The sequence below is a fragment of the Telmatherina bonti genome (genome assembly GCF_933228915.1).
Source record: "Telmatherina bonti genome assembly, chromosome: 11".
NCBI lineage: Eukaryota > Metazoa > Chordata > Actinopteri > Atheriniformes > Telmatherinidae > Telmatherina > Telmatherina bonti.
In genome coordinates this window covers 26,521,772-26,540,665 of record NC_136629.1, presented here as the reverse complement: position 1 = coordinate 26,540,665, position 18,894 = coordinate 26,521,772, and the positions used below count along the sequence as shown (strand labels likewise).

Below are 18,894 nucleotides of genomic sequence, written 5' to 3'. Positions count from 1 at the left end.
ATGTTGTACTCATCTATGATTTCATTTAAAAAGACACAAAAGAACTGAATTTAAGATCTGTAGTTTTAGTCAGTTAACTCAACTAGTTAACCAGCTCTTCTGGTGATGGAAACACTGACACCATTGAGCAATTTCACAAATGCAAAGAGACAATCTACTGTGCTGATAAAATCAGCTGTTTAATAGGTGTGCAATCATAACTTTATAAACAGCTAGTGTATTAATCACTAATGGTCTTGTTTGACTCATATTTAATGGGTCTATTTACTCAAAATGGTACCATGGTGATGTGAAAGCAGTCTATCCCAGCTATCTTTGGGATACACTAAAATGACAAGTACTGGAGATAATTTATAAGAAGAAAAGCAGCAAAGAGGGAGAAAAATATTAAAAAGAAAAGAAATAATATTTATTTAAGTTCTGTGATGTCATTTTTGTGAGACAAACGCCACACAATGAAATGCATTGAGGTGATGGTATGCATGCAGTTTAGTCTATGACTATTTTATTTTATTTTACTTTAGTTTATTCTATGGCTGCTTGTTAGACGCAGAATAAGAGAAGAAAGCCAGAGAGGCTGTCGGCAGTGAGAGGACACTGTCTGGGAAAGTAAAGGGAAGTTTGGTGGCGTTCCTCTAAAGAAGTCACTGTCATGACACATATAGTAACAACAGTCAGTGGCCTGTGGTTTTTAGGGTCTTTTTTTTTCTTTGTAACTGGTCCTGTCCAGCATCAAAGCCAGCAGAATGATGGTCTGGCTGCCATGTTGTGCTGAGCAAATTCGCTTTTTCAAGAGTACATATATTAGAGATAGGAAAATCTAATCGAAAAATCGAATATCGGGATTCTTTGATTTCACAATTTTGAAATAGACTTTTTTGTGAAAAAAATCGATTTTTTTTTTAAATAAATAAAAATAACCCATTATAATTTTTTTTCGGTCATTTTTATTGATTTTATTGATCTTTTTACTTTTGATTTTGGGCATTATAGCAGCTGAATGATGGTTTAGCCACTGTGTTGTTTTTATTCCTTACTGAAATCAAGAAAAAAGACAAGCAAAAAAACAGTTTTGTACATTTTTTTATTTTTAAATCTACAGAAATCGGCAATATCGAAGAATTGTGAGAATCGCAATTTAAATCGAATCGACACTCAAAAAATCGGAATCTAATCAAATCGGGACAAAAGCATACTATCACAACCTTAATATATATATACACACACACACATATATATATATATATATATATATATATATATATATATATATATATATATATATATATATATATATATATATATATGTATATGTATGTATATATATATATATATATATATATATATATATATATATATATATATATATATATATATATATATATATATATATATATATACACACACACACACAAATATAAATGAAGTGCATCATTTTCAATAAAAAAGTTAAATCGGTATTTTGAAAACTATGATGCATATAAATTGAACATATATTTGTGGAAAAACAAAGTGTGAAAGGAACATTCCTTGAAACAACTCTACTGAACTTTGGCAGATTTTCTCTCTTTTGCACCCTCTAACAAGGCTTAATTCAGCATCCATCTTGCATCCTGTCTCTTCTCACAGCCTTGGCCAAGGTCAACCTTGTGTTGATATTCATTTGCTTGTTTGTGACAGTCCTGCAAAGAGAAAAAGTATATGTCACAGGGTCTGCTGGGCTGGAACATAAAGTTCTGTTGTGTGCTTCTCCGCCTCAGGATGCTACACGGCAACAATGGCTTGAGGAACATACATTATGGATTTACAAGTGCACAGAAACGTATATAGCACTGCTTTAAATGTTACAAAGCCTGAAAAATTCAGGGAAAGTTACCTTATATGATCTCAATACTCTCTGAGGTTGCATAGAGTTTTATTGTGACTATTGAGAAACTCCAAGAAAATATTCCCCGGAGGTTCCCTGAAAGTTATAAAGCAACTAAAATTTTATTAAATATTAAAGGAATGTTCCTTTAAAGTTGCAAGCTTCATAACCTTTAGGCAAACCCTTTGTGATGTCACATATATTCAGGTGGACCTTCAATGTAAATTTTATGGAACCTTCAGGAAAAATTCCCTGAAAGCTCATAAAATTTAGAGAAAGTCTGTGGAACATTCCCTAAATGTTACAAGATCTTCTCCTAAAGGTTACTGAAGTTACAAGCTCAGGATCTCCCTGAGAGGATTACTGTTTGCTGGGAGCAACTTTAATGGAATATGCAGGTTGCTTGTGTAGAAACTTTGCAATACCTTAAACAGTTATACCTCCCAAAGACTGTCTAAAAGGCTCTTCAGGGAACTTTTCCCAAAGTGTCTCTGAAGAAAATATTTTCCAGAAACATTTTCTGTTTGTTTTTAGTTGTCGTTTGACAGAATCTTCAGGAAACAAATTCTAAAGGAAAGGCGCAACATTGAAATATTTTTTATGATTACTAAAATTGAACCACTCCAGAAGTGATATATATCCTTTCCCACCATGTTTGTTGGCAGGAAGATGATGGCAACATAACAGTTGATAGCAGATTGGACCAACGGCACAGAGACAAATGACAACACATGTATGGATAATTAAATTACATTGTTTGTACACAGATGTGCAATAAGGGGTCTATTTAAACATGTAATTTGAATGTAGTGTTAATCTCATTTCATCTTTGCATCATTAAGATAATTTCTAATTACACTGCAGTTGTTATAAATCACAATTTTAACTTTGTCAAATTTTTGCAAAATGCTCAAATTCAACTCTTTTTCAAATTTTCTCATTTCTATTAGGATGCATTGTTTTTTTAATCACTTGGGTAATTTTGGGTCTTGTTTTGACTTTACATTTCTTTTTGATCATTCTTTTTTTTTATTTATTGATCATTTTGTGGTTCTTTTTCTCTTTCACCATATAAAATCTAATTTACAAAGCACACATACAAAAAACAGCGCAAAATGCTTGATACAAAAACATTTTTGCCACACTTAAAAGACAATTTTTCACGCACCTAGGTGTAAAAAGAAACTACTTTAAAAACACAAACCTGATCATAATCAATCTCAAATATACACTAATGGCAGTCCATACACACACAGAGCATGCTCACCCACACCCTCATCTTACTTTGCACTCTGATCTTTAACTTCTGTCCTTTTAACTGAAAAATATTATGATGCTCATATTACATCTTTTCAGTCTACACCTTATCTGCTCTTTTGCATCTTTTTTGTCTTTATGAAAAAAAAAAAAATTCAGAGACACCATTTTTATATCCCTTGGGCACCTGCAGTCATAACAAATAATAACAATTTAACCTAAATAAAATCTTGAAAGTTGTAAATAAAGACATTTATTTAAATATCATGCACTTGAAACAAAGTAAAGCAGAACTGGTTTTATCATTGAAAACTATAAAAAAAAAAAAGAAAAAAGAAAAAAAAACAAAAACATTTTAAGCAACAAGCCCCGCCCACCTGCATTCCCTCTTCCTGCTCCCTGATACGTCATTACCACGCGCCCGTGTTTGGCCAGAAGCTGGTAGCTGTCAGCGGGCGAAGGGCACTTCTATGGTCACCCTTATGAAATTAAGTCGTAAGTAAATTTCGTTTTAAAAAGAGAAAATGTTTCAACTGAAAGCGTGAACATTTTTGTTGATAGAAGTAGCCTCATTCCTCTGCGTCTCACCGGCCGGGATAATCTCAGGGGATGAGGGAAAAGCTGCAGATCGGCGAGGAAGGAGCACATTTGTTGAACAGGTTTTTATTCAAAACGACCTGAAACAGTTCAGAGTAGTTTGTAAGTACCTATTCTACCCGTCAGCTACAGATAACGCCAGATATCTAGATTTAATCATTGGTTGAAGCTGCTGATCTTCGTCCATGACCAGCTTTTTGGTTGTAACATTTGTGTGCTAAAGCAGTTTGTAGAAAAATCCTGCTATTTTATTTCAGCCTGAAAATGACACGTTTTGACTTGCTTCCTGTTAAGATCGTGTAATGGAAAATATGTTCACTCTCAACAAATATGTTAAAAACAAAAGGTCTTAACTTTAATTTTCTGCCCACTCTCACATGATGATTATCATATGTGTTTGCAGTGTTTTCGCCAGACTTTAGAGCCATGGATGTGGCAGGTTCCTGAGCACAGAGGATGACATCGGAGGCTGCTGTCTCCACATCTCCCACCATGACCAGCAGCTCCCCAGCCAAAAGGGACTACTACTGGCTTCGCTCGTTTGTAGCCGGAGGTACAATCTAACACGGTCAAGTTTTCATGTCTGGAATGTGACTCAAGGAAATTCCTCAACCCTGTTTTTCCTGAAGTGTCTTTGCCTTTAAAACACTTCCTTAATTGTTGCATGTCCACGATTGTGAACCTGGAGGGAAAGAAACCTTTAGAAATCCTCCAGAGCAGCTATTTTAGCAGTAAAACTAAAGGGCATTTTGGAGTGTATGGCCTTTCTACTTGATTTTTTTTTTTTTTTTTTAAACAAGATAGCCTGCGTGAGTATTGTTGACAAGAAAATGGCAACAGGAAACACACCTTGTCTTTGGCATCTTTTCAGAAAGTTGAGTGTGTTTCAGCCACAGGAAAAGGTTTTGCTCTGCATGAAATGTTTGGGAAGGCTGATATTTTAGCAGTAAAATGTGGTGTACCTTTTATCTAAAATTATACACTCAATTTTCCCTTACAGGACTACAATTAGATTCATAATAAAGAAAATAAAGAAAAAAAAAAAGAACTGTAATTCATTAAGCAACACTGTAAACATGCCATGCACCTCAGCGCAGTTTAAGAATATGAGTACTTCGATGTTTCGACAATGATGTTGCACATGCGGATGTCTTTAACAGTTTTTATTTATTACTCTAAAAGGCAAATCTTCTGTAAAATGATGAAATTTCCATCCTTTGCTTCGAGTGAACAGATCTCTGCTGCAAAGGCATAGTGAATGAGCAGATTATGTACAATTTATAGGCTGAAACATCTTCGTCCAGCAAAGATGTGCTTTTTGGTACAGAATTATGTCAAGTCAGTGTGTGCAGCTTGATTCTGTTTCAGAAAGATATAAGTAGGATAAAATCTCTTAAATGTTGCTACAAAACTAGGAAATGTTAGCCAAGTGTTTGTTTAAAATGCTGTTTTAGTAAAACTGGGAATTAGTTATATTCTTTAATATGTTGATTAAATAACGTGCCACCAGCCAGATTATTTTCAGCCCACAACCCTCATTATAAACATACCAGTACTGTGAAGTTGGTTAACATGTTGCAGTGTTCTTTTGACGTCTGCAATTTTTTGCTCATTGCGAAACGTATTATTACAAGGTCTTACCTTGTATCTAAACCCAGATTTTTCAGAAAGTTATTTAATCTGTAGAAACAAAAAAAAAAAACTCCTGTCATACAACAACAGAACAACAGATTAAGTCTAGATAAAACAACTAGACAGAAATAGTTTAGAAAGTGATATTTTTCTAGAACATTTACCAGTACAACTTTACCTGATTTCTTTTTTCTAGAACCACATTCAACATGTTTAAGCTAGTAGAGTACGTGCTTACCTCACTTTATTAGCGTTAAGCAAAAGAAGATGTATAGTGGGTCATTATTTTCTTTAGTTTAATAATCAACATGATTCAAATCTGACTTTCACCCAAGATGCATAAAAACTGTTAAAATTTTTCTCTATCAGCAACAAGTAGTGTCAAATATACATGCAAGCCGGTGCTGTCTCGTGGTTTGTCTGAAGTAGTGCATAAAAATGTGCAAATCTAATAATAAGTTTGTGATTTAGGTGTAGCAGGATGCTGCGCCAAGACTACCATCGCTCCTCTCGACAGAGTCAAGATTCTTCTTCAAGGCCAGAGCCCCCATTATAGACATCTGGGTAAGACATTAACTTCTAATCAAGGAAAACCATTCTGTTTGTGCACATCTGTACCACAGGAGTGAATCTCATGAACTTTCCCTGCAGGAGTGTTTTCCACTCTCACAGCGGTGCCAAAGAAGGAAGGCATTCTTGGCTTGTACAAGGGTAACGGGGCGATGATGGTCCGGATATTTCCTTATGGAGCCATCCAGTTCATGGCTTTTGACAAGTATAAAAAGGTAAAGTGCACAGTTCATTGTTCTATTGCTGTAAAAATAGGTTAAATTCAAGGAGGTTTGTTTAGTGGTATGCTAAGGTTTTTCTTTAGTTTTTACATATATTGTTTTTATTAGGGCATGCTTTGACTTCATCCCATGATGTTGATGATATTCCCCTTTTACAGCTGCTGAGTACAAAGGTTGGGATCTCTGGGCACATCCATCGCCTCATGGCAGGTTCTATGGCAGGTACGCATAAGACTTTCCTTTTATGTTAGACATCATGCGCTCTTCTACGTATACGGTGCATGTGTGTTTATATTTTCTTACACAATACGGTGTGCTTCCAGGGATGACTGCAGTGATATGCACCTACCCTTTGGATGTAGTCCGAGCCCGACTGGCCTTCCAAGTGACAGGACATCATCGCTATTCTGGAATTGCCAATGTTTTCAAATCCATCTACGGCACGGTGATTTGCTTGTGATGAACTTGACTACAAATGAAGCCTGTATTAAAACATTTAGAACAATTTTAAGTTTGCAACTAAGTCTGTTTCTTGTATTTCCTAAAGGAAGGAATAATGGGCTTCTATAGAGGACTTACTCCGACACTTATTGGAATGGCACCTTATGCAGGTGATTATTTCTGCCCATGTCTTGTTATGATACAAGATTCTTGTGAGCTATATTCAGAAATGTCTTCCTTTCCATATATAACCAGCGTTCTGTCCATAAGCTTGACTTTTGACCCTACCAGGGCTCTCATTCTTCACCTTCGGCACTCTGAAGAGCCTTGGCCTGAAACATTTCCCGGAGCAGCTGGGAAGACCGTCGTCAGACAATCCTGATGTCCTTGTTCTGAAAAGCCATGTCAACCTGCTGTGTGGAGGGGTCGCTGGTGCCTTTGCTCAGACTGTCTCGTAAGTTCTGCAGCCAAGTGTATAGCAGGCTTCTCTCGCCAGGCTAAGTTTGTTTTTCATTGTGCCACATTGGCGTTTCCCTCTCTAGTTACCCTTTGGATGTGGCGAGGAGAAGAATGCAGTTAGGCACGGCGCTTCCTGACTCGGATAAATGCGGGTGAGTCTCCGACTCGCCACCTTCTGGTCCTCCTGAGAACAATAATTAATGATAGACCTGGAAGTGTGTGGAGATTGATTCAGGAGCACCTTCTGAAAATGTTTGAATTCACATTTAAGGTTTAATGAGACAGAAAATTCCAGAGGTTTGCAGTCTGTTTGCGTTTGATAAAACCATTAAAGCCTGAGAGTTTAAGTAGCATAGCAACAGCTGAGCTTCATGCGTTTTGACGCATGCCGTTCATACTGGAAGGTTTAAACAGTGCTTTTTATTATTTCTGTACCTGCTTTCTTGTAATATTTTAGGTTTTTATTCAGTATATTCACCATCTCCAGTCATCGCACCAGGTTTACTCCAGTTTTTGACTTGCTTTCTGTTTGAATTAAACATTGCTTTCAAAATAGATTTTTTTTTCTTTTGTCTTCCATTTTAACAGATCCCCGATCAAAACCCTGAAGTACGTATATCAGCAGTACGGGATCAAGAGGGGATTGTACAGAGGCCTCTCACTCAACTACATCCGCTGTGTGCCCTCCCAGGCCATGGCCTTCACTACCTATGAGTTCATGAAGCAGGTTCTCCACCTGAACTAGTCTGCTGGGTCACACACACACACACACACATTGATCATTGAGCTGATCAAGTTCAGCGTTTCCTCCGTTACGTGACTTCAGGCTTCATTTTTACGTCTTAAGCTGCTTCTGCTGAAGGTACCTGGGGAATTAATGCTGAAAAGGGAAATTAAATATCGGACAGAGACACTTCATGTCCACCCTGTTTTGTTTCCTGAAGAGATTTTGTTTTCTATTTGATTAAAATAAGGTTGCCGTTCTTCTTTGGCGACAACAGCAGCACTAACTCGACTCTCTGCTTGCGTAGAATCGCCCTCACTCATGCAGCAAATGTACACCATCGTCGCAAGCACAAAATCATTTTTTCTTTCTATTTAAAATGATTTATTTTTACATTTTAATGATCAAAATTGCTTATTTTATTTCTTAAACCAAGAAAAGAATTTAGTGATTTGCATTTAATTGTACTATTAATACAAAGGGTATAATTTTATGTGAAAACATTGTTTTATTTTGATCATATTTGTTTTATTTTTACTGATTTGGTTCGGCGTGTATCTCTTATTGAAGGATGAATTTGAATTTTAAAGTGGTGTTTTTTTGGTTGTTTTTTTAATAATTCAGGGCTTAGTGTGTCTTCAATTTTACGGTGCTTAAGCTTCAGAAAGTTTTGCCATTAATTTTCTTGTTTTCTTCTTCTCTGCCTTTTCTGTACGCAGACAAATATTGATGGGTCACCTGCATGTGATCTTACGTGAGGTAGCCCGTGTGATACCTGGTTTTAGCTGAAAAGGGCCTTTCTTTTTCCCATCAGATGCTAAACGGAGCCGTTTGTTTTGTTAAACCCCTGCTTTTTATTTTGGTGATTGTGCGCTTACTGTAGACGTGGCTTTGAGGACATGGAATGATGATCCCTGGGATCTTTCCATATTTTGGATTATGGTCTGAAGCCTCTGGATGGAAATGTTTTTCAGAGGTGACCTCAGATGTAATTGCACTGTACCTTTTATTATTTATTGAGCTAGCAAGATATTGCCACTGGGTGGCAGTATTGCTTAAAAGAGAAAAAGTAAATGTTTACCATTTAAGATGCACCCAGCAGTCATTAAATTGTGTTTCATTTCTTCAGCATTACAGGCCATAATAGAAATTCTTTTTGTTGTTTTGATAGTCTGCGTGTATTTTTTTTTCATAAAACAAAGTAAGCCATTTGGTTAGGACATTAATACAGGAGGTGCTTCATACACATTAATCACAAAAACTTAAGAATATTCATCTTTTTGTATGATGATAGAGTTCCTAAAATACACTTAAACTTCAAAAGGTGTACTTTATTCAACGTTGTCTAAATTTTTGAAAGTACATGTACAACCCTCAATGTTTTAAGTGTCTTTTAGACAACGCGCAGTTCTCTAACAAGATAGCTGACCACAAAAAAACAATAACTGAACCGTGGAGCAACCACAAAATGTTCTAGTTTTATCACAGCTTGTATCTAAACAGCCGACTTCATCATACTGTTCACATTTTTACACTTAATTCTGGACAAGTTATTAACACACGGACATTTTACGTTGTGGTACACATACCACTGTTGTAAATCGATTTGAATGCTGGAATTATTATTACAGAATTCTACTAAAATGCCCTTATTTTATATCTGTGTATCATCAACTTTTTCCATCTTCTTTAAATTTGACCTGAAAGTTGAATATCTCTTAACTTTTTGTGAGTAGTATAGTAAAGATGGATATAGATGGATACTTTATTATTATATAAATTATTAAATATCATTTATATAATACTTTGACCCAGAAGGAAATTTAAACTGTGTGCTGGAGCCTCGTCACAGCTGTTTGCAAACATTGTCCCAGGATGCTAAAAAAAATTACCTAGTAGATAAAAAAAAAAAAATAAAAAAAATCATACCTTTTGATCACATGCCTTTATGTTTCCACAGATGTCTGTATGAGGCTGTTTGGTCATTTTAACATTTTACCTGGCCAGAGTCATTCACGTGACACGTTGATTAACAGTGCAGAGCAGATGTCTAAAAACAGTGATTTTTCAAACCTTTTGAGCCTGTCAACTTTCAGATGAGACATCGCACGACAACTCGTCACAGCTTCCCATCAAAGAGGGATTGTTTTCCATCCCTGGACTTCTCATTTGAATAATTGCTGAAGGCCCAAAGAAGATGTTACCTCACACAGACAAAGAGAGAAAAAAAAAAAAAAAAAAGCAAACGCAAACTTTTCATAAACTAATGCATCTTTTCTCCTATTTTTATTCCATAAAACAGTTATTTTATATTAAATGAAGTTAGGTTTCGTTGTAATTTGTTAATGTCACCTTTTAAGACGCAATGTGGCATTTTTGTATCCTGTTGGGAACAAGTCATGAAATATTGAAACATCCACAGGTGATATCTGAAATCTTTGTTTTGGAAGAAGTGAAGTGCTAAAAAGGCTCCAAATAACCAGATGTCTCCTGTAGAAATTAGTTCTTGAACAAATCTGTAAAAATGTTTGAGCCTTCCTGTTTCCTGCCCTGGAAAAATTAATCACACATACGGCTGGTAAGATGTGGCGGCTGGTTTTTACCAGCATGTCATCATTTGTAAGCTGACATTTATTTATCCACGGACTGCTGTGCGCCGATACTTTACTGTTTTCCATGTGAGGTACATGATCTATGTCTGTTATTCATCAATTCTGCCGAGTATATCTTTCTGTTTTTGCTGCTCACTGCAACCGATAGAGAATTATGCAGATATTTATATGTAAATGTAAATAACTATCTGATCAGGTGTTGTGATTTCAACAAATGTAAATGTTTTGAGTAAGAACAATGAAACTGCCTTTAAAAACAAACAAAAAAAAGTTGTTTTTCTGTCTTTGTACTTGCCCGTTTTTACCTGCCATGTTGATGGCAGCAGAATGTGTCATTGCGTTACCATCAGCAAGTTTGGTACCTTCATTTTCTCTGTGGATTTAAATCTCTGAATGGTTTTTTTTCGCTTCCTGAAACGTTGTTGATTACTTTTATTTATCAAGTAAAGAAGGAGCAGTTGCCCACTTCCTGTCATTTGAGTTTAAGACAAACAGAAAATTTTCTTGTTTCCATTTCATCTTTAAACTGCTGAGGAGTTCTCTGATGCATTTGCATTTATTCTACTGAAACTTCAACACACCGTCTGTTGTTTAGTGCCACATACTTATTTGACTGGTAAATGAGTTGTGGCGAGAGGTATTGGTACACATGCCTCATTTCATTCTTAAATCCAGATCAAACTTTCATCAACATCCAGTTTTGGCATTGATGTACAATAAAGAAACTGAAAATTTAATTCGATTTGTGTAATGTTAAGGTATATAAGTCCATCTGTGCACACTCCTTGTTTTCCTGCTTGTCTAGTTACCTGCTGTCACCTTCCTGGAAAAGTTGCTGCAGTGTGGAGGTGGGACTGGTTGAGGAAAACAAGCCAACTGTCTGTGTCATCTCTGTCCTGCTGCTTCCTCATCATTTCTATTTAACTTAGATTTCCACACTATCAGGAAAATGTTAATGAATCTAAATGGAAACTCACATCCTGTGTATGTGTGTGTGTGTCTCCAGTGATAAGTTGTTGACCTCATAGTCATGTTGACAAATTTCTTTTGATAAAAACATGCAATTAGGAGCGCAAAGGTGGAGATCACACCACTGGGTGGTCACGGTGTTGCAGTAATGCACCTCCCCTCTTCAGGCTGACTACATTGGGTTTTTGTGTTTTGTGCAAGAGGAGAAGGAAGAAGTTAGACCTTTTTAGTTTGTGACAGGAACACATTTCTGAGCTAAGCAAGCTTTAGTTGAGCGAGAGTCAAACAGCTTTGATTTCTTTATCTTTTAAGATAATTTGGATACTTTTGAAATCATTTTTATCCTCTGTGGCCATCATGCCTTCTTATGTAGTGACTATTGCCACAGGGAACCAGTGGTTTGCAGGGACCGATGACTACATCTACATTACGCTGGTGGGCACGGAGGGGTGCAGCGAGAGAACACTGCTTGATAAGCCTCTGTATAATGACTTTGAGAGGGGGGCGGTAAGTGTGTGTGTATTGCTTTGTTGACTTGGTTTAAGATGTGGCTTATCAGAAGACCAAGAGAAGTTAAGACAAGTTTAAGCATAAATTTTGTTTAATTCAGAGAAAATTAAAAAAATGGACAAAGTTGAATCAAAACCAACAAGTTGCTCCTAAAAACATCATTCATGTTTTGCTGGAATAACATTAGCAATTTTTACATTCTGAATTTCAATGAAAATAAATGTAAGAAAATGTTGCCTTAAAACAGAGAAATGGGGGTTTTTATAGTTAAATTTAAGATCACTAATGAGCCATCAACATTTCTTAATTTTACTCGCCAAAGCAGTTTGATGCTGTTTTGTTTCAAATTACCAAAGAGGGTAATTAAACAACATGAGCTTATTTATAAGAACAACTCAAAATATCGTGAATTTTTGCTGCTTTTTATAGCTTGGATGCTGCCCTAAAAACATGACAACATCCACTATGCATAGTAATATGTCAAATTTAAATGTGTGGATCATATGTATGTATATATGTACTTATTGCAAACATACGTTAAAATCGTTTTTTTTTTTTTTTTTTTGTTTTTTTTTTAGTGTTGTGTAAAGACAGTGTTAGGAAAGCTTTGAAAACTTCCTTGCTTCATCACAGAGGAAGCTGAACTCCAGCAAAACATACACTTGGCAAAAATTACGGTTTTGTAAACTGAAGGTACTTAACCCTTTAAATCCCAACCTAAGAATAATGGGAGAAATGTCCAATCTATTAAACTAAAGTCTTTATATGTTCCTTTAACAGAATAGGGGGAAAAAGAATTTGTTCAATTTTTGCTATATTTACCACTTATTACCATGCAATAGATCAAAATTATTGTAGTGTAGTCTTCTGCTTTTTGGTATCCACCAGTGTGCAGGAGACCAGTATCTTATGATGTACAACAGGGGTTTGAGAAAAATTTCTATTATAAAATGTGTCAGAACTGTATGTATAAAATATAATAATTTTGGCTTTACAGGGTTAAAAAAAATTCCCCAACTTGTGAAAATAAAGAATTATACTTGCATATTTAGACCACATAAACTCACATCTTATTGCAAGTTGTGTGTGGTGGTGGCACTTTGCCGAATGCCCAGATATCAAAACAAAAGAAAAAAAACATTCAGTTATAGTGGAGAAAAAGAGTCACATAACAGTGGCAAAGAATAAAAAGGAAAGAAAGGGGGAAAGGGTCCATTTGGTTCCAAACAGTCCTAATAGTTTCAGTGCATCAGTATTTCCAAAAATGTTGTATAGTTACTTTATAGTTACAAAATTTATGTAAATGAAAAATCAAAGGCAAACTAATGGAATACAATGACAAACTAAGACTTTCCTTCTTAAAAAAACACAATCCTTAGTCAGTTCTCTGTGGGACACCACCATTATGGCCACTGTATGAACTGCAGGTGGACTCCTATGATGTTCGAGTTGGGGAGAACCTGGGAGACATCGTGTTGGTGAAGATTGAGAAGAAGAAATATTGGATGCATGATGACTGGTACTGTAGGTACATCACAGTCAAAACCCCCTCTGGAGACCATGTAGAGTTCCCTTGCTTCCGCTGGCTTGTGGATGACAAGGAAGTGGTGCTGCGGGATGGACGAGGTAGTTACTGATTCATGTTATTCTATCAAACTATCAGTTTCTGCTGCCCAGGAACAGAAGCGCTGTAATCTGTCTGTTGTAGCATTTCTGCCCCAGGATGATAAAACTAGTCTGGTTCGGCAGCACAGACAAAAGGAGCTGGATATGAGGAGGAAAACATACAGGCAAGTTCAGTTTACTCATGCATGTGTAGGAGGCTGAGGCGGTTTCCTGACAACTCTGCTGCTCTTTTTAGATGGAAGGAGTGGCAGCCAGGTTTTCCTATGAGCATTGATGCAAACAGACACAGGGATCTGCCCCGGGATATCCAGTTTGACAGTGAAAAGGGAGTGGACTTCATACTCAACTACAGTAAGGCGTACGTGCAGCCCGAAAGGAAAAGGTTTGCAGTGGTTACAAAGTTAGCTGCCCCCCCCCCCCCAAAGAGATGAACACAGGAAGACTGTGGAGAAACAAATTATTTGGGTTTGTTTGAATGCAAAAAATTCATGGTGCCATGATTGCATGCCAAAATAAAGTCTCATGGTGCACTTGGTATATTTCCTCAGGACCAACTTCAGACATGTAAATATTGGGGGAAAAAAAAAAAAAAAACCAAAAAAAACAGGCGTCATTGTGTGTTTGTCACCAGAGATATTTGCATTAGCTGATTTATGCATGGAAATAGATGTGATAACATATGACAGATCCAAAACACAACCATGCACAAGATCAAAGCTAATATTGTTTACATTGTTACACCTAAAAGGTTTAGGCAGAAATGTTGCATCTTTGTAGATAAAGTGTTGAAAAAATGGCCAAAAATGTGTAATTGGTATAGCTCTAATATAAAAAAAAGTATTCAACATAATTTCCTCTTGTGTTCTAAATGATGTTACAAATGAAAATAATAATGATGATGATTTTGCAGCATAGAGAACCTTTGTGTGAACCAGTTCATGCACATGTTCCAGTCTTCCTGGAGTGATTTTGTGGACTTTGAGAGAATCTTTGTGAGAATCAAAAACACAATCTCAGGTCAGTCTTATATTATATTATATTATATTATATTATATTTATTATATTTATTATATTATATATTATTTCATGTTATGTTATATTACATCATATTATCTTATATTTTTTCTAGAATATGTGATGCAACACTGGAAAGAGGACTTTATGTTTGGATACCAGTTCCTGAATGGCTGCAACCCAGTGGTGATTCGAAAGTGCACCAAACTTCCGGAAAACTTTCCTGTCACCGATGAGATGGTTTCTGTTAGCCTGGAGAGGGGACTGACTCTGGAGCAAGAATTAGAGGTTGACACAAATATGTTTTGGTGACTCTATTCTAACTTTTTGATTGGACAGATGAAAATGCAGATGGTCAGCTTCATTTAGTCAAGATTTAACATTTGCGCTTCTCTTTCATTCCCGAACTGACATGCCAATTAAACTATTGATCCGGCTCCAGATGGGTAACGTCTACATAGTGGACTACAATGTATTAGATGACATTAAGGCAAACTGCACAGACCCCTGCACGCTGCAGTACCTGGCAGCGCCCATGTGTCTGCTGTACAAGAACACTCAGAACAAGATCTTGCCCATAGCCATACAGGTACAGTCATGCTGAACAAAACTAGATCTGTGATACAAGTTTTTGTTTCCAAATTGTGTTTTTTTTAAACATTTTTAAAAAAAAATTTTTAATTTATTTTTTTTAAATGTCTTTTCAGCTTGGCCAGTTACCAGACAAAAACCCAATCTTCCTTCCCACTGACGATCAGCATGACTGGCTGTTGGCTAAGATTTGGGTCCGCTCAGCCGACTTCCAACATCACCAGACCATCACACACCTGCTCAGGACACATCTGATCACAGAGATGTTTGCCGTTGCCATGTACAGACAGCTTCCTGCTGTTCACCCTGTGTATAAGGTAAAAACACTAGTTGACCGCTTGACTGATGGATGAATTCATTAAATCATTCACTGGTTTATGTCTTTTAGCTTCTCATCCCACACATACGTTTCACAATCGCTATCAACACCAAGGCCAGAGAGCAGCTCATTTGTGAGTGTGGAATCTTTGACAAGGTGAGTGTGTGGACCTGAAAAATAACAGTAAAGGAAGCATAAAAATGATTAAAAAAAAAAAAATAAAAGAAGAAAGGAAAAAGGAAAGAAGCCCATAACAGACAGCAATTAAGTCTAAATCATTTTCTTAGTGAAGGACCATTTTGGACGTCATACACCGGTGCCTGAAAGTTTGTTACTGCTTCAGAATTTTATATTTTTCAATGATTACCATCCTTAATATCCTCCCATTTTTTTCATCCAAAAGTAAGGAAATAGAACCTAATCAAACAACATATGCAAGATTTTATTTTTTATATTAAGTTTGCTTTTAATGTAAAAACAAATCAAACAGATAACCAATATTGTGAGCAAATAATGAGAACAAATATTGTCCTTGCTGCAACTGGCAATTAACAGTCAAAGCACACATACTGGCTGCAGGAATAATAAATGCTTTATCCTCATTAAGGCAAACGCAACAGGTGGAGGTGGTCACGTCCAGCTTGTCCAGAAGGCAATGAAGTCTCTGACCTTCAGGTCTCTCTGCTTCCCGGATATGATCAAGGCTCGTGGTGTGGACAGCAAAGAGGAGCTGCCCACCTACTTCTACAGGGATGACGGCTACAAGTTGTGGGAGGCAACAAAGAGGTGAGGAGCAAGTTTTTCTCAAGACAATAGTACTGCTGAATAGTCTGTGTTTCTGAAGGACAGAAAGTAAAAAAGGATAAGCACCGAGAGGTGCTGGAAGATTCTGTGCAAGAGACTGCGACTGATTGTCAAAGAGAGTGAAGTTATATTGGTTGTTTCGTCTGTACGTAACAGCTGTCCTGTTTTCTTCCTAACAGCTTTGTGTCCGATGTGATCAGTCTTTACTACTCCAGTGATGAGAAAGTGCAGGGAGACGAGGAAATTCAGGCTTTCATTAAAGACGTGTGCAGCTTTGGTATGCAGGACTTCGATCACTGTGGTGGGTACACATTAAAGATGTCTAATCTTTCAGCATCTAACAGGATTTATACAATGTCATTAGAAACAGTGTTCATCCCCGCCGATGATTATGACGATTATGGTGCAAAGAGGAAGTCTGATAGTATCGTGTCTGGCGTGTTGTAAAACCATCCTGGGTTTACCAATAACTTGTGCAATCACTTTTGCATGCCATCACTTGCAAAAGAAAGAGGTGCTTTTGTAAAGACGTTTTTATGCTTTTAATCTATGAACAGAGTTTCCAAAGTCCATAAAACTGCGTGAGGATCTGATCGAGTACCTGACTGTCATTATTTTCACTGCTTCATCCCAGCATGCAGCTGTGAACTTCGGTCAGGTATGGTCACTTTTTTTTGTTGAAAAATTATTGTGTCTCAAATCATAGCAGATTAACTCAATGGCTGCTATTGCCGCTGTTATTGCTGTTGTCTTTGGCAGCTTGTGAGTTAATAAAGAGGAATGACTGCGTATACCTGAGGCAGCTGTACAGATGTGGCTAATTGAGACGAGCCTTGTGTTAAGATGCTTTTAGATCATTAAACTAACGTATTAAAGTATCAATTATGAAAATATTTAAGTATATTTTCCTCAAAAATCTACCAAAGAACAGCTTTTGTCTCAATCTACTTGATGCACAGATTCTGTTATTGTGCATTTTGTACAGTATGACTGGTGTTCCTGGATCCCCAATGCTCCATCTACCATGCGAAGACCCCCTCCACAGGAGAAGGGTTTGGCAAATCTGGATTTGATCATGGAGAGCCTTCCTGACCGTGGACGCTCCAGCTGGCATCTGGGGGCAGTCTGGGCCCTCAGCCAATACCAGGACAGTGAGGTATGGAGAGTGTAAACCCAGCTGCACACTTGCACTTTGTTTCAGCTCTGGGCAGCCCAGTCTGACCTATCTATTCAAGTTTGATACAAAAAAAAAAAAATTAAATCCTAGTTTCCTCTTATGCTTTTTTCTCCTGTTTTAGTACTTTTTCATCCCTTGCTGTGCAGTTCTAGGCTGAACGACCTGCTTTATGTCTCTTCCTCTACCTACAGCTGTTCCTGGGCATGTATCCTGACGAACACTTCACAGAGAAACCGGTGAAGGCGGCCATGGAGAAGTTCAGGAAGCAGCTAGCAGAGATAAGCAGCTCCATCAAGAAGAGAAATGAGGGAAAGAAGTTGCCATACTACTACATGTCCCCTAACAAAATCCCAAACAGTGTTGCCGTTTGAGGAACAAACCTCAAATCATCTGATTTTTTATCTTCAGTAACAGCATATTAATTTTACTGAGCCGTCTAGATATGCAGTAAACCCAACTATGAGGGGACTAAAGGTTTTCTTCTGCAGAGGACATTGTTTAAATGTGTGCATTTCTTTTCTAATTATCATGTAGGGAATCATTGTACCAGATTGTTAAGTTTGATTAGTGTTAGGGCGGGTGGGAGATTAAGGAAAAAAAAAACAGTTTTATTGAACAAATTATCATTCTGGCTGTGTAAAATATACCTGTTATATAAATAAATGAAACCGTAACTAATATATATATATATATATATATACACACATATACATATACATACATCTACCTAGCAAAGATAAACTAAATATTACATTTCTATCTAATTTGCATTTCAAAAACAAATACCTGCACATTTCAAATATGCTAATTAGACAAAGTAAGGCAAATTTATTTGTACAGCACGATTTAAAAAAAAAAAAAAAAAAAGGGTGATGCCACTTTCTTTCCTAGCTGTGGATGCTAAAAAGTACTTTGTACTCAGCAAAACTACCTGATAGGAAACCTCTTAATACTGAACCAAGAGGGGAAAATGGATAGGACTGTGTGAATCAGGACAGAAAACTTAAAACAACTTGCTCTGACAGATGTACAACAGAAGGCACAGAAAAACAAATGAGCAGTAAGAGTTGGTTTTTCACTGAACTGTGAAAATTCAGCCAAAAGAAATGGAATTCCTTCTAAAAAGGTAAATGATCTCAGTCATCTTTTTTTTTTTCTCCTTTCTTTCACCCTGTCCTGTCTAGCATTGTAACATACAGAATAGCAAGTCTGCATGCCATATTTAGCCAGACAGATTTAGTCTACCCAGGGAGACTGTCCTTGATAATCTGAATATTTTTTATAATTATTTTTATTTTGATCATCAGTCCTGAAATGGCAATCCTGAACCTGGCAGGGGAGGGAAAGGTAGGAAGAGAGAGAGAAAAAAAAAGCGAGGAGATGAGAGAAAGGCACAGAATTAAAGTGTGAAGGGAAAATTTGTCTAAGGACCATCCATTCCCCCTGGCAGAACCCTGACCAGGACCAGTCCACCCAGAGCAAAACCACAGCAAGCCAGCGCCAA

The 18,894-nt window shown here is 36.9% G+C and overlaps 2 protein-coding genes across 2 annotated transcripts; both read left to right on the top strand.

The window, feature by feature from the left end:
• Positions 1-3,556: 3,556 nt before the first annotated feature.
• slc25a16 (solute carrier family 25 member 16) lies at positions 3,557-11,050 on the top strand. Its single transcript, XM_079248379.1, has 10 exons — positions 3,557-3,619; positions 4,125-4,274; positions 5,825-5,917; positions 6,005-6,138; positions 6,303-6,366; positions 6,468-6,589; positions 6,692-6,755; positions 6,877-7,039; positions 7,128-7,196; positions 7,633-11,050. The coding sequence occupies exons 2-10, from the start codon at positions 4,178-4,180 to the stop codon at positions 7,787-7,789; spliced, it is 963 nt and encodes a 320-aa protein (XP_079104505.1). The 5' UTR covers positions 3,557-3,619; positions 4,125-4,177; the 3' UTR covers positions 7,790-11,050.
• A 656-nt stretch (positions 11,051-11,706) lies between these two features.
• Positions 11,707-17,761, top strand: alox5a (arachidonate 5-lipoxygenase a; the record flags this gene model as incomplete). Its single annotated transcript, XM_079249235.1, has 14 exons — positions 11,707-11,856; positions 13,287-13,485; positions 13,568-13,649; positions 13,721-13,843; positions 14,396-14,502; positions 14,615-14,787; positions 14,942-15,088; positions 15,207-15,407; positions 15,479-15,565; positions 16,017-16,195; positions 16,393-16,514; positions 16,771-16,871; positions 17,199-17,369; positions 17,582-17,761. 14 exons carry the CDS (start codon positions 11,707-11,709, stop codon positions 17,759-17,761), a joined length of 2,022 nt encoding a protein of 673 aa, XP_079105361.1.
• Between the last annotated feature and the right edge of the window lie 1,133 nt (positions 17,762-18,894).